At 41.9% G+C, this 22,550-nt stretch overlaps 2 protein-coding genes across 4 annotated transcripts in view; one reads left to right on the top strand and one right to left on the bottom strand.

The window, feature by feature from the left end:
• GCA (grancalcin) overlaps positions 1-22,550 on the top strand; it is a 216,414-nt gene that overhangs the window by 158,877 nt on the left and 34,987 nt on the right. The window lies entirely within an intron of this gene.
• IFIH1 (interferon induced with helicase C domain 1) overlaps positions 1-22,550 on the bottom strand; it is a 35,596-nt gene that overhangs the window by 10,640 nt on the left and 2,406 nt on the right. For 2 of the 3 annotated variants that reach the window (XM_063116475.1, XM_063116477.1), the window contains 9 exons: positions 19,821-19,974; positions 17,263-17,427; positions 12,707-12,790; positions 9,957-10,180; positions 8,866-9,076; positions 7,084-7,301; positions 3,293-3,409; positions 761-884; positions 421-651 (listed from right to left, as the gene is read on the bottom strand). In XM_063116475.1, the coding sequence (XP_062972545.1) occupies positions 421-651; positions 761-884; positions 3,293-3,409; positions 7,084-7,301; positions 8,866-9,076; positions 9,957-10,180; positions 12,707-12,790; positions 17,263-17,427; positions 19,821-19,974 (1,528 nt within the window). The remainder of the gene's footprint in view (positions 1-420; positions 652-760; positions 885-3,292; positions 3,410-7,083; positions 7,302-8,865; positions 9,077-9,956; positions 10,181-12,706; positions 12,791-17,262; positions 17,428-19,820; positions 19,975-22,550) is intronic. The other variant, XM_063116476.1, reaches the window with a different exon arrangement.

Genomic DNA, 22,550 nt, shown 5'->3' with positions numbered 1-22,550 from the left:
ACATGCACAAACAACCATGGTGACATCGGAACAAAGTAAAAACTCATGGTAAAATGACACATCGGAAATGCACAGCTTCGCAGGAAATACTACAATGTGGCTGTGAATTGGAGGCTGTGTCATATAAACAACAGAGCGCAACTGCACAGCCATGATGGAGTAAATATAGTATATAGACCAGCCCCATGAAGAGCAGGAGACAATAACCTAGGATGCTATAGAGAAATGAGTTCCACTGATGTATTTGTAAAGAGTCTCATCTCGTCACTGTGTCAACATTAGCTGTTATCTCCAAATCACTCATTTCTGAACATCCCCGCCATGATCTAACTATAATGAATGGTCAGATTTTGGTCACTGTTTACAGTATACAGATTTGTGGAAATGTATAAAACAATTTACTAGGTGCCTCTTACTTACTGTAAAATAAATGTATAAGAAATGTATCCATTTCATCTGGTTTTGATGCTACTGGCTTATCCTCATCATCTTCATTCACTGCCATCTTCTTATTCCTCTCTTCTTTATAAAAATTGTTAAGATGGTTATATGCATCAATCATTCGGATTGTGTCATTAAATAGTAAGGCATCATTGTATTTTTTCAAATGTTCTGCGCAGACACGCTCTTTGCGATTCTTTTCTTTAGCAGCTAGGAGGGGAAACAAAGTACACTAAAAAAAACGAATAGGCAGACGTCTGGGATAGCCTTGGATATCCAAAGTGGCAATGCTTTACAAATACTTAAACATAAAATGTACCTTTCTTCTCCTCTTGAACTACCCACTGTTCATAAGTCTGAGATCCAAACTCAGCATTTGGGTTGAACTGGCAATGGGCCTGGATCTCTGTCATTATTTTTATGAGTTTCTCTCTAAATGGATCCTAAAAATGAAAAACATGGGCATTCATTAGATATGCGGGATATTCTGCCAGCATCAACAAGAGTTCCTTTAGTTTAATATCATCTGGAGAAATTTGCTGTCCTCAAAATGAGTAAAGTGGCCCTGTCATTTCAGAGCAAACTAATTAATAGCAATGTGAATGTATAGCTTATGTAGTCAATGAGGAAATAAGTAAATTGTAAGTCACCATCACATTTCACTTTAAACAATACTGCTGTGAACCATAATGGATCGAGGATTGGCAACTTGAGGTCCCAGAGGTCTGAGGGACACAAAGAGCACCAAGTTGCCAGCTTGGGGCAATGTAAATGCAGATGACTTTATTGTGCATAGGCGTGGGTAATGGGTGGACTTGAGGCGCTGCTGAGCCGCCATCTCTTTCTCTTGTTTTTCAAAGACTTCTATGAAAAAATTAAAATATCAGCATTATAAAGTCATCGCCTGGCTGAGTGAAGTTTCATTTCTTTTCCATTTTGAAGTTAAAGAATCTTTTCAGTCATCCAAATAGCTGCAGTCCTGCCCTCCATGGACACAGAGCTGGAGCTAGAAATGTAGAATTCTGTATAATGCAGACAATAAGCAAAGGGAATGAGGACGAAACAGATTAGCTGTTCCCCAGATCCTTCTGCTGTTCCCCTAAAACATCAAGCAGTTCAGGTCCCCATGCAATGTAGAACTACTCCGCTCCTGGGGGCAGAATTCACAATAGTTACAAGTAGTTAGCAGAGAGAGAGAGGCGGGTAACAAATAAATAGATGATGATGATGATGTCACTTCACACAACTGAAAGGAGTTCCAACGCAAATTTAAAAAGGAATAATTTAAAATAAAGAAAAGAAAATCCAAATTCAATATACCATCACATCTTAATTAAAACCATACATTTTTACAAAAGTATCCAGCTAAAAGATCACCTAAAGGACAAAAACTATCCCTCATCTAGCACAGGAGTGAACAACAAAAATAACCAACTAAGCTGGGCCATTAAACTTTCCGAATTTCCAGGCACTCCTGTGCCTGTGTTTGTTGGATGCTTCAAGGAAAGGAGTGGAAGGCAGGTTGCCATGCCGTGAAATGATGAGCTTCTTGAAACCACGGTGATAATGCATGTTTGAAGCAGGTGGAAACTTCCATTTCAGAAATACCCTTTTACTTCCATGGCAAGCAAGGACACAATCCGCAGGTCTCAGTTCACCCAGGCTGGTTTTGGGTGGCCCTGAGATACATACTAGCTGCCACCTGTTTGTTTGTTTTGAAGCGGGGGCACAATCCCTCATGTGGTTTGGAAGGCGGAAGATGGAACATCCTTTAAACTTCTCCTGAAAACATATCTTTTCACACAGGACTGTAACTTACCTGGTTTTATAGTGTATTCTTAAAGTACTGTATACTTGTTGTATTTTATGGTTTTAATTGCACACTGCCCAGGGAGTCTTGGCTATTGGGCAGTATAAAAATGTAATAAATAAACAATCCTGCCACCATCTGCCACATGCCACTGAAGAACCATCCAGCCCACTGCCTTGCACACATGCTACTATCTGGCTACTCATATGGGATGGAGGCCTCATCTTGCCATAGCCAGTGCCCCAGTCCTCTCCAAATCTGACAACATGCTGATTGTTCATTTTTGTTGTTGAATGTAACAGGACTAGCAGGGACCTGTTCTGCTAGGTGCAGGAGGGTCTCCATTCCCTGTGAATGACCAGGCCAGTTGTAGTGCCCCCTGCACATGTGTACTCCATGTGGCCACTTAGCAAGAGAGGTTTCTAATAGGTTTTCCCATGCACTCCTCCCCATATATGCACAGGGGGCGGGGGGGAATCATGCCTGTGGTTTTGTCTCTGCTACTGAACATAAACAAGTAATATCAATGTTCTTGAAATGCTGAGAAACCAAAGAGCAAACAAGGCAAGACCCTCCATCACTATGGGTTGAATGGAGTGGAGTTCTGCTAGTGTTGGAGGAAGAGGGCAGGGTGGCCATTTCCCCCATCCCTTTCCTCCTGCAGACCCCAGCACAACCTTCAAAGCTGTTCCAAAGGATATGGGGACCCTCGGGAACTGTGGGAAATGGCACTGAGGGTTGCAAGAGGAACTGGACTGCTGCTCTGCTACCTTTCTCCAGTGGGAGTCTTCCCCTGGATCCTGTTTTGCTCTGCAAAAAGAAGGAAGCCTTCCATTTACAGAGGAGCACGTCTGCATCTCACCTCATCTATCCATCCAACCATCCATCCAACCATCCATCCTTGTTTCTATTGTTAGCCTCTCTGGATTTATATTTCAGAAAAACAACTGAAGCAGACACATGTATTTATTCTCCAGAAAGAGAAACAAGCAGACAAGTGAGAGGGGTGTCAATGATAAAAACAACAACAACAACCTGTACCTTTCCTTTGTCATCTGCAATGTCAAACTTCTTAGAAGGTTCTTTCACCTGACTTTTCAGTTGAAAGGCATGTTCTTTAACGGTCATAATTCTCGTTGCATCGAGATTGGCACATATCTGGAGGGAATGAAGGTTATATTATAGATATAACACATATATTTGGTGAGTAATGCTGCCTAAAGCTGTAACATAACTGCCAGGAAATTAATCTTAACACGTACTTTCTAATTAAGCTTTCATTACCTCAGATGATTAATAAGGGTGACCAACCACAAAGAAATATGGGCCTGGGTTTGTTTTGCTTTTTGGCTTCAGTAACTAAATTTTGGACAATCCCATAATACAGATTTATGGTTGTTTACAGCTCAGCTGCTCCAAATGATTTCTGGTTTCCTCATCCCCAGCTGGCCTTTTTAAATTCCTACCATCTTTGCCTTTTCAAATGGACAAATTAATGTTGTTGTTGTTATTATTATTTTAAAAACCCAATAGATTTAAAAACAACAGGCAAAACTAATCAACAAAAGATATTGGTCTGAATCCAGAGCTGCCCTTCCACAAATGGGAAGGCAACCTTCTGCTTGCAGAAGGGGCTGCAATCCAGGGGAGGCTTGTGCTGAAGGAAGGCAAGGAGAGAAGGTGATGTTTTTGCTCATTCCCCACCCCATGTCAGGGCCCCAGCCAACCAAATACCAGGGGAAACCTTTTCGAAGGGATTGGGGTTCTCCACTACATGAGACAACCTGACTTGGGCCCTTGAAGAACCTCTTTGATCCCATCCAGTGCTTTGCCTTGGTCCTTGACTCTTCTCCCTCCTCCTGTGGTTCTATAGAGCACAGCTGGTTGACAGAACAGGCCGGAGATGCAGAGTCATAGTCAGAACACCTGCCTGTCCACTAGAAGATCCTTTCACTAGGTCTACCCAAGAGTAAGGAAAGGTCCCAGATGAAACTACTGAGGCCCGCCTGGCGCCAACATTGTTATCTTTTCGGCATCAGGTCAAGACTTTTCTTTTCTCCCAGGCAATTAACAGCATATGTTGAATTTTAACTGACTCCAGAACTATCTTTGGCCTGGCTGAGTGTTTAAAAAAATAGTTTTAAATGTTAGCTGTTTTTATGTTTTTTGAATTTTGTATATTGATTTTTAATGTTCAGTCTTTTAATCTTTGTAAACTGCCCAGAGTTTTTCGGCTATGGAGTGGTATATAAATGGAAATAACAATAATAATTAAAAAAAACCTGGAAGAGGGGTATAGTTGACAGCATGGATATAATTCCTCAGTTTCCTCCCAGACCATAGCTTGGGGTAACTCCTTTCTTAGTACATCCTTCCCCATGTTCTGCAGAAGTTTTGGAGTTTAACTCCCATTAACCCCAGCCACAATGGTCAACGGTCAGGAATGCTGAAAGCTGTTTCCAAAACACCTAGAAGGCACCAGGTTGGAACCTTTGCTCCAGCTCCTCACTTAATTGTTATTTGCTTTTTTAAAATTTCTATATGTTTTTAATATTACAGGGGTTTAATTGCCTTTTAACTTTTGTAAATTTATGTTTATATGCTTTAATTGTATATGTTTTAATCTTGTAAACCTCTTTGAGTCCCAGTATTGGGAAGAAGGTGGGATATAATAATAATAACAATGACAACAACGATAACAACAACAACAACAACAATATACACCACTGGCCATGGAAATTAAAGAACTATGGCAACATGAATGGGTCACAATTATTCCATTAGTCACATCAGTCACCAGCATCACATAAAAAAAACTATACAGAAAACCTTCAGAAACTGGGCCTACCAAAATACGTCCACACCAACATCCAGAAAGCAGTCATACTTAAAACATTCTCAATTGTCAGGAAACTCCTGAATTAGTAAAGGACAGCATGACCTGGCAAGGCCTGTTCATGTCTGTCCAGAAAAACTGCCATGAGCGAGAAAAGAGATGATGATGATGATGATGATGATGATGATGATGATGATGAAGATAATGGACAGGCATCTCTGATTCTGTTCCAGAGGCTCCCTGAAGCTTCTGGAGCAGGTGTGTAAGGGGGCAGAGGGAAGCAGGGATCAGTGAAAATGAGTTTCCCATCATTCCTCTAGTGGGAGCTCTAGATCCACCCCTTATCCCCATGTCTAAGTCTGGGCAGAAGATGAAACTTCACCACATTTTATGCTGGGGTACACAAGTAATGCCCCAAAGTTGCTATTTTGGGGTTTAAAAGTTGGTTGCCCATTTCAGGCAGTACAGAATATGTTGTACAATTCTCTTTCAGCCTCCTCAAACTCTAGTTCACACATCTAGCAAATTAATATTCTCTCAGAGCACTTATGAAGTCCCTACGCTTCTCAAAACTCTGAGGAAGCTAATAGGTTCTCTCCACACTGAGGGAGGGATGATAAAGTATAGGAAGCTGGCTAACTGAGTCGGACTATTGCACCATCTAACCCAGTATTATCGAAACTGACTGGCAGCTGCTATCCAGGGTTTCAGGAACATTTTTTTCCAGATCTCCCTGAAGATACCCAGGATTGAACCTGGTTCCTTCCACATGCAAAGCAGGTGTCCTATCACTGAGCCACGCACCCTCCCGTCCACACACAGGATTACTGGTGACAACGGCATCCCTCCTCCCAAGTTCTCCCTCTCTCCACTCAAAATCTGTATTGCAATTGCATCATAAGACTGTGTTTTCTAGGTTTGGGCATTCACCTCAGATTAACACAGAAACAAGCTCAATCCCCTCCCCTGCCCCCAAATCAGGACCAGTTCTCTGAGCCAGTCCTCCAAGGCTCAGGAAAATGACCCTCCAAAAGCCAGCCCTACTTCCCCAAACATTCTCTCCTTTCCTCACCCAGAAACTCTCACTCAGAAAAAGAGGGTAAGAGCAGTAAGTAGCGTCACCTCCCTCGCTTTGTTGTCCTGATGGGCCATGAGAAACATATGTAGTTTCCTCTAGAATTAATAGTACCCCTTTGGAAAATTACATAGTCCATGGGCCCCTATCATCCCAGCAGACTGAGAAAGCTAGGGTGATAAAGGAGTGGGGTGAAGGACAAACCTCCCTTCTCCTTGCCATTGCTACTTCTGCACTAGCCACAGATTGCCAGGTAAAGGAAAGGGGTGTTTGGGGGAAAGGGAGGATTTCATAGTCTTTAAAGCTCGCATCTCATTTGATGCCAGCTAATGTTTTCCTGCTATAGCTGGTGGCAGCCAATTTCAAAGAGTTGAGGCAGGGAAATGTATATGATGACATGAGGCCATAGGACAAGGGATTTTCACCTTCACTTCTTTCATTTCATTCACTGATCACTTTTCTACTCCATCTTTCTTCCATGGAACTCCAAAAGGTTCACGAACTTCCCAAGTGGTCTCACTGACCAGACCCAAACCTACTTATCTTTAGGATGTTTGGTTGTCCATGGACCTTCAGACCATGTCCTACAACCATATAAGGATGATAACAGGGAGATTGGGAAATTCTGTAAAGGAATGCCTTTATTTATTTATTTAGTACCAGGTCACATAATGTATACTGCTTCCCCAAGCTACTGCTCTTATAGTTCAATTTCCTCGAAATCCATTATGCCTGAAACTGCAGCAGTCTTGGTAATAACTATTTAGAAACTGCTAACAATCACCTGCTCATTCTTCCCCTTCCCCAGTCTGCAAATCTGAGGAACTCCAGGATCTCAAGCTGAGGAATCAGTGCTCTTTCCTCGATTTCATGTTTGTTTAAAAGTCCTTCCTCCTGTGCAGTATCTCATGAGTGACTTACTTTCAGAATATGCTCCTCAGCCTTCGAAGGGTTTTTTGCACCTCCTACACCAGGTGAAGCTGTCAGCCCTAGAATCTGCGGCTGAGGAATTTGTTGTTTGCCGGCTTTGCTTAGCTTCTCATTCTCCCTCTTGACTTTCAAGTAACGGCGCATGATATTGTTATAGACACCTTCCTTGTGAGTATGATGGCATTCATCAATAATGATCAGGGAAAACACTGGAAGACATTTATCAGAAATCGGTCAGTTCTCCTGTGCACATAAAACCTCAATAAAATAATCCACTTTACTTTTGTAGAAGGGGAGTATAATTGGCTGGTTGATAAATCCACAATACATATACCTCAAAGGTTTTTAATATTTGAGGAAGTGCTTCCCAGTTCCCCTGCAGGTGAGACATTTATTCAGGTGTCACTCACCAGCTTCTGTGAACAAGACCATTTTAGAGAATGGCGCCCTAACTGTACAATTCTCATTCGCAGGAGATCTGCCATATCTACTCCAGTTATCTATTTAGGAAAGTTGTCAGGAAGTTTTTGTCAGGCGTTTAGTGCTTCAGCTGTTGGAATCGACCATGTTTGGAACTGCTCATTGCATTTGTGATTCTAAGTTTTATTTTATTGGTTTTAATAGATAGAATCTGTTGCAGTATATTGCTTTTGATTGAAAGCTGCTTTGGGGCAGCCTTTTCAAAAGGTGGGCTATAAATAAATGCATACATATTGGTTTGAACTGTCACTGTAAATATTATCAGTGATTATTATTTTCTTAGAGTCAGCTGTATTCAACTAAAATTTAAGGCCAAAATGGTGGCATCTAAAAGGTCAGGTTCCTCTGCTCCCCAAGTCTTGAATATTCAGCCTCAGCAACATTATTACACAATGTGAAAGAAGGTGGAAGGAGGAGGTCATGTTGCCTAGTTCCTTTGTTAGTCAGAGATCTGTGAGGGCAGAAAAAACAACTGGAACCAACTACGTTTCCCACAACAACATGGCTTCTGTGAATAACAGTGAGTTCCTGAAAGCCACTCTTCTGTGCAACACCATAAGGCAGGAAGGATTTATTCACATGACCATTAACAAGAGAGTCAGTATTCCAGGCGAAACCTGGATTCTCAGCATACCTGCATCTGTGAAGGCTTCCCACATTATGCTTTTGCTCATGGGAAAGGCCCATCGCTTAAAGCAGGGGTGGGGAACCTACAGCACTCCAGGTGTTGTTGGGCTACAACACCCATAATCCCAGACCATTGCCCATGCTAGTTGGGATGATGAGAGTTGTAGTCCAACAACATCTGGAGGGCCACAGGTTCTCTACCCTTGACTTAAAGCCAGCATGGAAGATGTTTATGTCCTGACTACCAACTATTCTTTAAAAATAAAAAAAATAAAATCCAACCCCGAGTGAAAAATACGATCCCCCCAATGTGCTATTTACATGTTGCCACTCTTCAGAAGTTTGTTCAGACCAAGCTACGTGTACCTACAATCTGGACTGGGGTGCCACATCAGTTTCCTTCCAAAAATCCCTCCCGACAGCTGTTAGTGGTAAACAACACCTTTAGGAGCAAACAGCTATGGGGGGAGGGTTGGGGAGGAAATGGGTGCATGAGTCTATTCTAGACCATAAACACATTCCACATCAGGCACCAGTATTTGCTTTTTCCTCCCCCTAAACAAAAGTGGCCAGTATAAGCATGATTTTTTAAGAAGTGTGAATAACATAACATATAGTCTGGGCCTCAGACCCACAAGGAGACATCTGTTTATCTGCGATACATGCCTGATAACGTGACTCCTTCTTCTTTATCTTTTTCTGCATTTTGCAATGCATTCTCAAGAATCTTAGCGGTACAGATAATGACTTCATGACCTCCAACAACTTCAGGGAATGAGATTTTCAGCTGAGATGATCCACTCAACCCAATTACTCGATAAGAATGTTTCAGATAGGGGTGAAATTCTTTCCGGAAATGCTGTTCCACCAACGGAACCTGCAAAACAGTTTCCAAACAAAAACACAGATGAAGATAGAATTAAACAGATGCCATGATTATGGGCTCCGGTCAATTTCTGTGCAAACGTCTTGCCTTCAAAATGCCTTCTGCGTTTGTGAGGTTGGCAGCTCACACTGTGGCTCATTTCAGGCACACACAAGAAATAGCTGGTTCATGGATGGCTGTACCATTCAGTATATAGAATCTGGTCTTCTTGGTATTAGATTAATACCTGCCATCCTACGGTTCCATGTTTCTATGAAACATATAACGAGCAAGGGTGCAGTTAAATAATTGTAGACTCTGGACTTAATGGTCTTCTGAGGGTGGAGTTGGGGCTTCTAGATGGTAATGCTAAACCCAATCTAACTTCAGGGTTGGTCAGGATTCACTGGAAGATCTCTGGTGATACACAGTAAATTGGCAAGGGCCTCCAAACTCCCAATTGTCAACATCCATTTTTTAAAGTTCTAAGTTAGACTGTTAGAAGCTCTGACCTGTAATAACTCTGATGTGGATTTGTGTAAGCAGATTATCTTGCAGCCTGCCTAGATAATGTTTTATTATAGGTGAACTGAAAAGATAATACATACATAAATGCATACATAAAATGCCAGTGTATGGCTCATGGAGCGAAGAAGGTAATTCACTCCCCTCCCAAGCCACCATTTTACATCTGGCTCCAGTTGGGCTTGTAGTAAAAACAACAACTTGTGTTTGTAATAATAATTTTAAAAACCAAGTAAATCCAGCAAGTCTCAAGTTTGCCCTGCTTTGCATTACTTTACTTCCATCAAAATCTGGTAAGCCAGCCCTCCTGCTCATTTTGTCCCCAAAGTCCTGTGCTTTGGCCACCACTGATAATGGGATATCATACCTTGTTGACAAGCACTATAACTTTCCCATCCTTGTTTGCTTCTCTTCTTTTATCCAAATGGTCTTTGGCAACATAAACAGCCACTCGTGTCTTGCCACTGCCTGTAGGTAGGCACAGGATAATATTCTTTCCTTCCAGGGCTGGTTTGGCTACCTCCATCTGGTAGTCTCTGAGACTCAGTTCTGGTTCAGGTGAGTTTCTTTTGTCTCCACCCTCAGCATCATCTGTAGGCAAGGGAAATAAAGAGAAATACACTAACCAAAAAAATAAATAAAGAGTATACAACTTCCTGTCAGCCAAGCATGTTACATTTCTCTACAAAATCCAGATTTAGCCGTTGACCAGATGCGTACAACTTGTGACCAATCACTTGTGACCCAACTGAAACCTCCTCTTTTCCCCCTTCTGCCTGGAACTGCAAAAATGTGTGTGTGTGTGTGTGTGCGCACGCACGCGCCAGGGCTGGCCAAGAACGAAATAGTGGCCAAGAACGAAATAGTGCTCTCCTTCTCATTCCCATGTATAAAACCCAACTGGCAATTGAATTTTACTTCAAGACTGATTATGCAATAGCATCTTCCACTGCACCTGAAGACAGTAGGCTAGCCTTGAACTCTTCCCCTGGAGAGCCTATCGCCTGTGGGGATCTACATAGAGGCTTCTTCCTACGCACTGAGCTATGGGGCCCTGTTGAGACAACACACTAAACCATGATGTTTAAGCATTTTGAGCTGAACATTATGGCTTAGCATGTCATGTAAAGTAACCACGACTTAGTGTGCCATGTTGACCATTCCTAACCATGGTGGCTACATAACCACAGTTTAAACCTGTTCACTAACAACTTGCTGCGAAAAGGTTAGCAGCCTAAACATGGCTTAGTGTGTTGAATGAACAGGCCCAACGTGTGGTTTTGACTAGCAAAAGGATTCTGTTGCTGTGTTGGGGTTACCTAGGAATTCAAGGCCCGTCTGGGTGGGAGATACTCCTGGAGTATTTTGGCCTTCCACATCATCAGAATGTGGCATCATTTGTCACTGTGGATTCTTCCTAGCAGCATGCTTGTACTCTGTAGCAAAGGGTATGGACTAAGTTCTGTGAAGTCATTATGGCTTTTCCACCATCGCCAAGTGTTGTTTGGTGTCTTCCATGCATGGCGAATGTGGAGGCAGTGCCAGGCACAATACTGTGTATGGTGATGATGGAGTTGCTAAGGTTTCTGCAGGAGCAGTCATCACTGTTGCTATGTTAGCTTATTTTTCTAACGTGGGACCAATACAGAATTTAATTATTGCTTCTTTGTATCATCCGTCATCTGAAGCTCTCTGGGTGGTTCACAAAACAAAACTTAAAATCCTAATAACCGTACTATAAAGCCCTTAAGTATAAAACAGAATGAAATCAAAGCAAAGACAAGTCGGTATGAGGGATCAGCGGGGCTCACCACCTCTTACCAAATGCCTCACGAGTCACTCATGGCATCATTGGTTTTCCCTGCACATGGCGATGCTCCCGCGCCAGCAGGAAGAGCAAGGACAGAGCGATAGCCATGGTTCAAATATATTTTTCTTTTCGTTCTTTCTTAAAAAATGATTTTATATTATTGATGTGATTTATGTTACATGATATGTATTTTTATTTTTTGTTAGAATTGCCCTGAGCTGTAGATGGTGATGGGCACAATACAAATAAAACCTTACTAGCAGTATTATTATCCATCCAAGAATTTGAGGGATCCATCCATATATATATACACACACACACACACACACACACACACACACACACACACATACACACACACACACACACACACACACACACACCACCTGTCTTCTCTAAAGTCCTGGGTGGTATAAACAAATATTTACAATCTGACATTTTAAAATCGGAAAGCACAACATGTGCACCCCGCCGCCCAAATTACAGCTTTCCCTTAAATGTTCCATAAACATCCCCTAGGTAACTAGGGCTTTTGAAAACAACCCACGGAGCAGCTGGCAGTTGTGATGGACTCCATACTGGGAAGAGTGAACAAGCCTCCATCAGCACATGGGCTTCTGGCCAATGGGTGGGTGTTCTCCTTCCCTTTTGTACAAAGCAGTGTTTAATAGAAGAAGGACGGCCCACTTCGGCCCACTGGTTCTTGCACTACAGGAAAAGGATGAAAATAGGGAAAGTGCTCCTTTACATTATGGGGTCTTATAGGGAATACAGTAAGCGACATGGCCCCTACCTAGACAACTAAGATGACCTGGGTTACATGTTAGTACATCCATTTAAACCATCCAAGCCACGGCGATCAAACAAGCATCATACAGGAGTTGCAACAACAGGACAGAGGAAAATTAACTGACTGTAGAAAGCATACAGTGGTGGCTCAAAGAAGAGCTTTCAATTATTTGAAGCAGGTAGCATGGCAGGAAGAGTCTGAGAGCAATACACTAACGTGGTCCAAGCAACTAAGATGTATCAGAGTGCAATCTTAAGCAAGTTACCAGATCCACTGAGCCTAATGGAGCTTACTCCCTCATAAGCCTAGGATTGCAGCCTCAATTATAGCTGGTGGTGCCCATCAGGCATAACAAACAGCAAAATAAAAGAAAATAAAGAACAAAGCAACATTGGTCTCCTAATACAAGTACTATTTGGTCACGTACATGAAGCTTTGGTCCCAACGACAAATCCAGTGAACATTTCCCTTCAGATCTTATTTCATGCTTACTAGAGTACAATAAAGGAAGTCATACCTGAATCATTGCTGACGAGGCTGCTCTGTTCAAACGTTTCACTCATGTCATTGACATTTGCATCTAGCAAACTGACATCCAATTCTAGCAGACAAAATATATAAGCACAAGTCTAAATGTGTCACAACATACTGCTCTTTCAGCCTTAGGTTAACATGTTTTACACTTTGACATACCATATATCAGCTCCCACCTTTATCTTATTTCCAAAAAAGCAAGTAAAGACAAAATTTCAGTTCTCACAACTGATGAAGAACTACTACCTCTTAGGTGAAACAGGCCAAGCAAATCTGAAAATGTTCATACATTCACACTCTCTTTGTACTTGCCATATTAGCTGTACTGGCTCTGAGAGTCTTGCTTGGTACTTGCAACACAATCTTGAAAGCCATACCAATATGGATCTCCCCATATGACGGGGTGGGCAACTAGTGGTTCTCTAGATGCATTGGCCTAAAACTCCCATGAGCCCTAGGCAGCAGAGTTAATAGTGAGGGGTGCTGGGAGTTGTAGGCCAAAACAACTGGAGAGCCACATGTTGCCCATCCTTGCCATATGAACAAGGCCTACTGGGCAACTTCCAGAGGATGGGCGCCCATTTTCAACCTCCGGCATGGGCCATACTCCATGCAACACTATAGGTCATGCAAAAGTCTAAATTGCCAATTTGCCACTGAATTTCATTGGCAAACCACTCCATAATGCCACAAAGGTTAAATTTAGCTTGTTTTCAAGCTAAACGTAACCCTTGTGGCACCCCATAGTGGCACAGACCACAACCTTAAACGCACTTAGTGGGAAGGAAGCCACAGTGGGACATACCTCTGAGTAAAGGATGGAGTTCTAAAGCAACTATAATGTCTTAACAAGGACTAGGTCTGTTTGAGTGCAAAAACAGCTCCGCTTCTTCTTACCCCATTGTCTTTTCCTGCACCTGCCATCTCCTATAGCAAGCAGTACAACACAGTCTGATCCCAACACTAGATTCTGTATGAACTGGGGAGGCACCAGGGGTGGAGAGGAATGCAACAGTACACTTTCCTCTTTCAATACAGCATAATACCAATTAGTAAAAGAGATGAATGGATCGAGGGATGGATTTTCTATTTCAGAAACATGGTGCCAATGGGGGATTTCCTTCCAATGCATATTCCCAATGCACATAGCACATTCAGTGGCGGGTTTGTCTTCAGGACAGCAGCAAGGAAGGAAAGGGTTGGATTTCCTCTGTGTCCGCTGCAATGTTGATAATTATCAAAGCACTCCCATACCAATTGCATTTTTAAAACAGAGAGGGTAGGTGCAAAGATACATGCAATGTCGTATCTGGTTTGGCCCTTCCTGGGCACAACAACAGAGGCTCTGCCAGAGCTCTCACCTTGATGCATCTCAGCTGCTTGCTTGCTTCCATTCATCTGTATTTTGGCTTGTGCAGGAGAGTGAGCATCTGAGGTGCATAATAAAAAGGCCAACTGAGCCCCTTCTGGGCGTCAAGCTTGAGATACAGTGACCACTTTGCTAGGGTGGCCATATGAAAAGGAGGACTAGGCTCCTGTATCCTTAACCGTTGCATAGAAAAGGGAATTTCATCAGGTGTCATTTGTATGCATGCATCACCTGGTGAAATTCCCTCCATCACAATTGTTAAAGCTGCAGGAGCCCTGCCCTCTTTTGTAAATGGTCAAGAGGGCAGGGGTCCTGCAGCTTTAACTGTTGTGATGAAGAGGACATTTCAGCGGGTGATGCTTGCATACAAATGACACCTGCTGAAATTCCTTTTTCTATACAACTGTTAAAGATACGGGAGCCCTGACCTCCTTCTCATATGGTCACCCTACACTTTGCATAATTGTGCATGTAGAAGACTTAACATAGGGGCGTCAAACCCCTTTCAGTCCAAGGGCCAAATTCAGTTTCAAAGGAGCTCTCAGGGGCCACATTCCAACAGTAGGCGGAGGGAAAGGTAAAAGGGGTGAGGTCAAAATACCCCAAATCCCAGCACAGTTTATCTTGAAGCTCTTACTAAGCATTAGGAGAGGCATTTCAACCTTTTAGAATGCTGTGAGTGTGTGCGTGCAAAGACTGGGAAACCACCAGACAATCGATGGTTGGGGAAAGGGAATGTGGCCATCTGGGGAACCTCAGAGGGCCAAATTTAATCCTCAGGCAGGGCACATTTGGCCCATGGGCCTGAGGTTCAATACCATTGGCTTAAAATCAGGACCTACGTTAGGGACTAGATGGGAAGACTTTAAGGAGTTGATTTGGTTCCCTGGTCATCTGCTTGTCTATGTCTACTCAATGTCCTAAATATGCTCTCTGATTTTGCAAAATGCTTCTCCCACTCTCTATTCTGATTGACGGCCTTTGACCAGTGGAAATTACTCCAAGCCACTTGAATTTCTATCACACATCTAACTAGATGGTTGGTGGGGATGGAAAGCATTTTGCAGTGCAGAGGACAAAAACGATCTAAGTGAAGCTTGAAAGATTGTTTCAGAATAGCAGAAGAGGTTCAAGGTCACAGCCTTCCTCAACTTGAGGCCCTCCAGATGTGGCAACTACACCTCCCATCCATGCTGGGGGAGACAGAAATTGTAGTCCAACACATCTGGAGGGCTCCAGGCTGGGGAAGGCCGTTCTAGGATATTAGGCAGCTGGACTGACCAGTGTGGGATGAATACTTGCAAAGCCAGCAATTAACTAATAAATAACTTGTAATATATCTCCGTTTCCACCCCTTGCCTTTGGCTTTTCCATGGGATGAATATTTACCTGCATGGGTGCTTGTTCCCCATTTGTTCAACTTTGTAGATTTATAAATAAATAGTTTGTTACTAAATGGGCTGGACGTCTCCTTATAAAGAGAACTGTAAAACTTTCCACCACTCAAGCAGTGGGGAATGCAAAGCAAAATATAACTTATCCAGCTCTAATTTACAGGATTGTGTTTATTTCACTGTGAAGCACTCCCTCTGCTGGCAAAATGTAAACATTTTTTTCTCCCAAGAATATATATATATAATATATATATATATATATATATATATATATATATATATATATATCACAGCCTCATTCTGAATCATGGCCAAGTGTTCAAAGTATGTGTAGTAAACTTAAGGGGAAATGAATTCCATCTAGTAGACAGAGGAAGCAAATGCTCAAGTCACTGGCTCCAGAGAAGTGCTGAGGGACATGAACTTGTCTTGATAATATATTTCAAAGAGGCAGCAAATCCTAAAATCACTGGCTCCAGAGAAATGCTGAACGAACTCCTGTATTGGCTAGGTAACTGAATCTCCAGTTCAAATCAGTCCTTTGCCATTAGCTCACTAGCAGTGCTATCCTATATGCATCTACTGGGAAGTAAGTCCCTCAGAGTTCAGTGGTGTGTACTCCCTGCTAAGTGTGTACAGGATTGCAGCCGAGGTGGCTATAAGCAAACTACACCCTCTCAGCCTCAGACCTGTATCTGCAATGTGGAGTTAATACAGCTGACCTACCTAACAGGATTGTTGTAAGGATTCAAGCCAGAGAATGTATGCAAAGCACTCCAAATGCCTTATGTGCTATATAAGTACATTATTTCAGAATGAATACTATGAGGATCAGCGCATTCATGTCTTCTGCCCGATATCCCTTTGTGCAGCAAAGACGGCTTTAAATATCCTATATTCTAATTCGGATTCAGTTCTCTGAGGGGAAGGTATCAGCAGACTGAAACCCAAGGTTTGCTTTCATACAACAAATCTTTAACGGGGTGGGGTGGGGTGGGGTGGGGACTTTAAGGGGAGGGAGCCCAATGAGAACTGTGTGTGCCCAGTGGCCATGGAATTATGAGTGGCTGTTGGCGGTGTGTGTGTGAGGGAGGGAGGGAGAGAGGGAGGAGGATGCAAAACTGGGTGGAAGATTAGCATGGAGAAGGGCACAGATAACTGAATGAACTCCCTGACATGAAAATCCACTAGAAATCCAACTCTACATTTGTAATTTGTACACTGGACTTGATGGCTGCATCAAAATGGCTGCCTCCAATTTGTCCCCCCAATCTGAAGGTGGCGATCTGGGGAGGCTGTTTCCATTTTGTTCCTTTTGTGCATGGAAGGGACTGGGGATGTTTGTACCAATGTTTCATTGTTTTCCTCTTTCTTTTAACCTTAAAACCCTTTTCCTTTAACTGAGTTTAAAAGCTGCCAGCTTGTTGGCAGCTTCTGCAGCAGCAGCCAGATCTCAGCCCGGATTTTGCTCTGCTCCTGCTGGCACCATTGGCAGAGCCTCCAACTTGTAGGCACGGTTAAATGAAAGAAAGTTTTAAACATTAAAGGAAAGGTAAAAATGGGGAGCAGGAAGACAGGAAGTTGCTTTGTTGTGCTCTCAAGGTAAATATCCCCTCACCTGTAAGGTTTTTTCCCCAAAATCATGGCCCCCACGGGGGGGCGGGGCTAGAATGGACCCCAGAATCAGGCAGACCAATGATTTTGAGGAGATTCACTACAGCTCTAGTTGAATCAATATTGGGAAGGGATTTGTAAAGCATAGCGCTGACATATCACCTGAAATTGCGGTGGCTTCTCCAGATGATTCTTCTGTGGCATTCTCCTCATTGGCCAAGCTGCGCTCTAATTCGGCATCCTGCTTCGGACCCATCACAATTTTAGAAGTAAGGGGCTCATCAGTTGTCATAACCACATCTGCACTGATCTCTTTTACACAACGTTCTGTTCACAGAAAATAAAATCAGTAACAAAAGTATCTTCTTTTAGATCAGACTTTAGCTTTCATATGCAGGTGAATAAAATAGAAAACGCAGCGACACACTTAGTTATGTGTGTCAATAAACTATAAAACAGATCAGGGATGAAGAACGAGTGTCCCTCCAAGATGTTGTTGGACTGCAACTCCCATCAGCTCTAGCCAGCATAGCCAATACTGAGGGATAATGGGGGTTGCAATCCAACAACATCTGGGGGGCCACATGTTACCCACCCAACTACTAACTATTAAGTTTACACAATAGTTGACACTATTAACACAAGAGGGAAAATGGACCAAATAAATAAACCAAAATCAAAACACGAACATCTCAGGTGAATAGCCCCGTGCATAGGTATATAGCTGAATACCTTTCTCCTATACTATTATCCTGATGATGATTATCCACCCACCACACAACTTAAAGTTGCTATTTGCCCAGTTAGGGAAAACTCCTAGGTACATACATTTTGTAAATGTCAATAGATGGAATTGTAAGTACACAATCCATTCTCTTTATGGTTCAGACTCTAACAGTGCAATCCTGTACATGCTTACTCAGAAGTAAGTCAGAAGTAAGCCACAGTGGTTAAGCATTCCGAGCTAAACATGATGGTTCAGCATGTTGTGTGATCCATGATCCATGAGAGTATTGTATGAACCATTCCTAAGCATGGTGGCTACATAATCACAGTTTATGCTTTCTATCAGATAAATGGATACAGGATTGCAGCCAGCCAATTGACCATTATGCTGTGATGGGGATGGCTTCTCTCTAGGATTCCGTGAATTCTAATAGATGTTCGGTGGGATGCCCACTAATTTCCACCTCCCAAGCTCCGTAACTGTGTCCTTCAACATGAACAAAATCACAGATACACAGCAAGTGACATGGACACACGTTCCGCTTGCATCTATTTTTGCCAAGCTTATCCTCCTTGCTTCCAATGCTCCCATTCATTGTCTCCTTTCTTGTTTTCCCATCACCTACTTGCAGTTGGGAAGGAGCAATCGCTAGCATTTTACACTTTTGATAGCAGGTGCTATCACTGAGCCCTGCTACTTAGGGACATCCATTAGGGTGACCATATGAAAAGGAGGACAGGGCTCCTGTATCTTTAACAGATGCATAGAAAAAGGAATTTCAGCAGGTGTCATTTGTATATATGGAGAACCTGGTGAAATTTCCTCTTCATCACCACAGTTAAAGCTGCAGGAGCTATACTAGAGTGACCAGATTTAAAAGAGGGCAGGGCACCTGCAGCTTTAACTGTGGTGATGAAGAGGAAATTTCACCAGGTTCTCCATATATACAAATGATACCTGCTGAAATTCCCTTTTCTATGCAACTGTTAAAGATACAGGAGCCCTTTCCTCCTTTTCATATGAGCCGGATCTACACTACTGCTTTAAAGCGCTTTATAACAGTTTTAAAGTGCTTTATAACTGTTATAAAGCGCTTTAAAGCAGTAGTGTAGATCCAGCCATGGTCACCCTAGCATCCATGATCAAAGATAGCAGCAGGAGATTAATGTTGGAAAGACCAAGGCACTTAAAGGCTTTGATACAAAAGTTTGGTGGTTTTGCAGCCAGAAATAATGCAAGGAGAAGTCAACACAGGATGCAGATACTGTTGAGAACAATGAAATGGGCATAAAGAACTGATATCCAAAAGAGCTGCTTATTTTACAGGACAAAACTAGTAACGTTTACTCATAGATAAGTACCACTGAGCATACACAATTCGTAATTGCTTTCCAAAAATACTGCAACTGTGAACTGCTACTCTGGGGCAGCAATCTAATGTCCAGTTAAATGCATCATAGGAGGAGCCACAGCTCAGTGGTAGGGCACATCCTTTGCATGCAGAAGGACACAGGTTTGTTTTTCAGCATGTTCAAGTAACATGTGAAAAACTCCTGCCTGAAACCCTGGTGAGCTGCTGCCAGTCTGTGTCAACAATACTGGGATAGCTGGACCAATGGTCTGACTCAATGACCCTGTTCAGATGACATGCTAAGCCACAGTGGTTAAGCATTCCGAGCTAAACATGATGGTTCAGCATGTTGTGTGATCCATGATCCATTAGAGTATTGTATGAACCATTCCTAAGCATGGTGGCTACATAATCACAGTTTAAACACGCTCACTAACCATTTGCTGCAAAAGGGTTAGCAGCCTAACCATGGCTTAGCATGTTGTCTGAACAGGCCCAATATAACACAGCTTTCTGTGTTCCAATCCACCAATGAACTCAATGGGAGTTACTTACGAGTAGGCATGCAATAAGACTGCACTATTAATGTGCAAACATTTATGAAGGAATGATCAGTTTCGAAAATCCCAAAATCATAGTTACCATTCTCCCCGCTTAGTTCAGCGGCAATATCCTCATGCTTAGCTTCACGCAGAGCTTCCAGAAATGGTGAGAACCATTGTTTCTTTTTCACTATTCTGTACAACAATTCTCTCACTGCTTCTCCATTCCCCCGAGCAGCATCAGTAGCTTTAATCTGGTTAAAAGAAGAGGGGAAAACAGAGTATGACACTTCGGTAAGGCGTTTCAAATTGCAGATAAAATATGTTGCTCCCCACCTCACAATCAAATGTTGGATTAAAAATATTTCCACAGGGGATAGAGGGTGCATATAAACAAATTGTGTTCATCAAATCATGTGTCATACCCCCTAGAATTGTGAGGTTGATTGATGATACTCAAGACAGGGTGTTTTGTGTAGCAGCACCTTGGTTGTGGGACTTCCTCCTCTGTGAGGTTAAGCTAGCCTCCTCTTTATTCTCCTTTACATCAGGCAGAACCTAGATCACAAGGTGTTTGAGAATTCAACTCCCATTATTTCTGACCACTGGCCATACTGTCAGGGACTTCTGGGAGTTGAAGTCCAAAACCTGTAGAGATTTGCTTTCTGCCCACATCTGTTTTATATGGTTGGTGAAGACAACATTGATCCGTGGAACTTTTGACAGTTAACACCCTTCTCGGATTTTAGTATTAATCCCTGGTTTTATTGTACAAAATGTTCAGCTTTTTATAGCATAAGTATTTTATTATTATTTGTTTGCTTAAACACTCATTAACTATTAAGCAAACGGGTGATAGCAAAATATTGCAAAGAAATAAACAGCAAAACTTGGACTAGTGAAACTTTATTCCAGCACTGGAGCTAGAAACTTTCTAGGGAAGAAACTTGACACAAATATTGTTAAAATTGCCTGCGATGTGGAGCTTTCGGCAGGCAGATAGAATCTTTAGGATGCACACGTCTCCACCACTTTTAACTAGGGATCATTTACACATTCAGTAGAATCAAGTGGTGAAGTTTTACTAGACTGTAGCACTTCAAGCTGCAGATATGGGTGACATGAATGCTTAAATGATCTGTTGGGCTAGGGTGGGAAATCCTCCAAATAGAAAAACAGTTTTTCTGGAGAAAAAGCTACCTTGAACCTTTGTCTCTGATATACTGATTTTCCATTTGGACCCTTATATCAAAGCAATTTACAAAAGATATACCAATAAGTTTAGTTATAAGCAGTGATTTAGAGCAGAAAGTTTCCCCAAATGGAACATTTTCGGGTGCTTTATTTTTCCATGGAAAAAAAATCAATTTCATAAGTTCATTAAAGCAATTAATGGATGTGGCTAAATGTTCACCCTGCTTCCTTAGATAAATTCTAAGGCTAAATTCTGATTGGGTAAATTGTAATGATGAGAACATCGAATTTGATATCCATCATACCTTAGAAGTCTATTTTTAGACCTAAAGTGAGGAAGGAGGGTGAACTTCTAACCACTTCTATTTATTAAAAAAAAAACCTCTGCAGATGTCAATACCTATTTACAATTTAATAGCTCCCACTTTAGATAATTCTAATTAGCTTTTCTGATGCTGCGTTAGTTCACTCCAATTCATATCCGAAACTGTGCATTTCTGAAGGGGGCTTTTATTCTTTACTTTGCTGTTGCACAGTTGCGCATCTTGGGTTTATAAAAATAGAGATCTGCTGCATTAGTTCCTTCCCCTTCCCATTCATACAAAGTAGCAGGGGGAGCCTGGAGTAGAGATGTGAAGGCCCAGAAAAACCCCCGGAAAAATTGAAAAAAATGAAGAAAAAACGGATTACAGGATGTTTTACTTTAGCATAATGAATAAGATGTTTAAGACAAGGTGTTCAGATAGTTACTTCTCCAAATGAATTCTAAAAACTGTACAGTATTAGATTATTACAATGTCTGCGCACCAAGGACAAGCAAGTCCTAGGTTGCAAACTGAGACTACAACTCTCAAATGCAAGAGCAAGATGCATTTTTGCCTCTAGGGGTCACTGCCACTGAAGCTGAGATTGAAACTGATAGTGATAGCTATAGGTCAGGAAATGAGTCTGATTAAATTTCAAGCATATCCATTGAATCTTGGTTCCCCCTTTTTCTCAGTTCTTTTTATGGGAATGGGTGCTTTATGTCTTGACACTGGAGGACTAGCAGAAACAGAAATAATTTTCTTTGTTACTATTGTTGCTGGTTTCTTCTTCTTCTGTTGTTGTTGTTGTTTTAAATTGATTTTTGCCTGCTCCTCATAAACTGGCAGAACCAAAGAGGTTCCTTACAGTTCAGGTGTGCCTAACAGTTCAGGAGCTTGTAGCTCCATTTGTTACCAAAAAAAGTTTTTTTAAAAAGTTAAAAAGTACATTAAATTTGTAATAATTGTTTGAATACACTGTACTTTTAATATACCAAATGTAATAATTTTATGCCAAACCAACTTGGACATAACTACATTTTATGTTACTAAAGTAACAAAGTGACTTTCAATCTGTAAAAAATGCTAATATTGCATTATTTCAATTTTTCAGAACATTTCCGGTTTTTTCCAAAAAACCCAGGGGGGAAATATTTTTTTCTCATGGCTTCAAAATTTCTGGAAATTTTACATCTCTAGCCTGGAGAGGGGTGGGTAACAAGCTTCTCTCATTGATGATGTTGGTTGTACCTCGCTTTTCCCCAATGCGGAAGTATAGCTTTCCCAGCACTGAAAAAAACATGTTTTAGGGATAACTGGCTCTGCCGTGT

Source organism: Elgaria multicarinata, chromosome 2 (assembly GCF_023053635.1).
Source record: "Elgaria multicarinata webbii isolate HBS135686 ecotype San Diego chromosome 2, rElgMul1.1.pri, whole genome shotgun sequence".
Taxonomy (NCBI): domain Eukaryota; kingdom Metazoa; phylum Chordata; class Lepidosauria; order Squamata; family Anguidae; genus Elgaria; species Elgaria multicarinata.
Note: the sequence above shows the minus strand (reverse complement) of the source record. Positions and strands in the feature narration are given on the sequence as shown.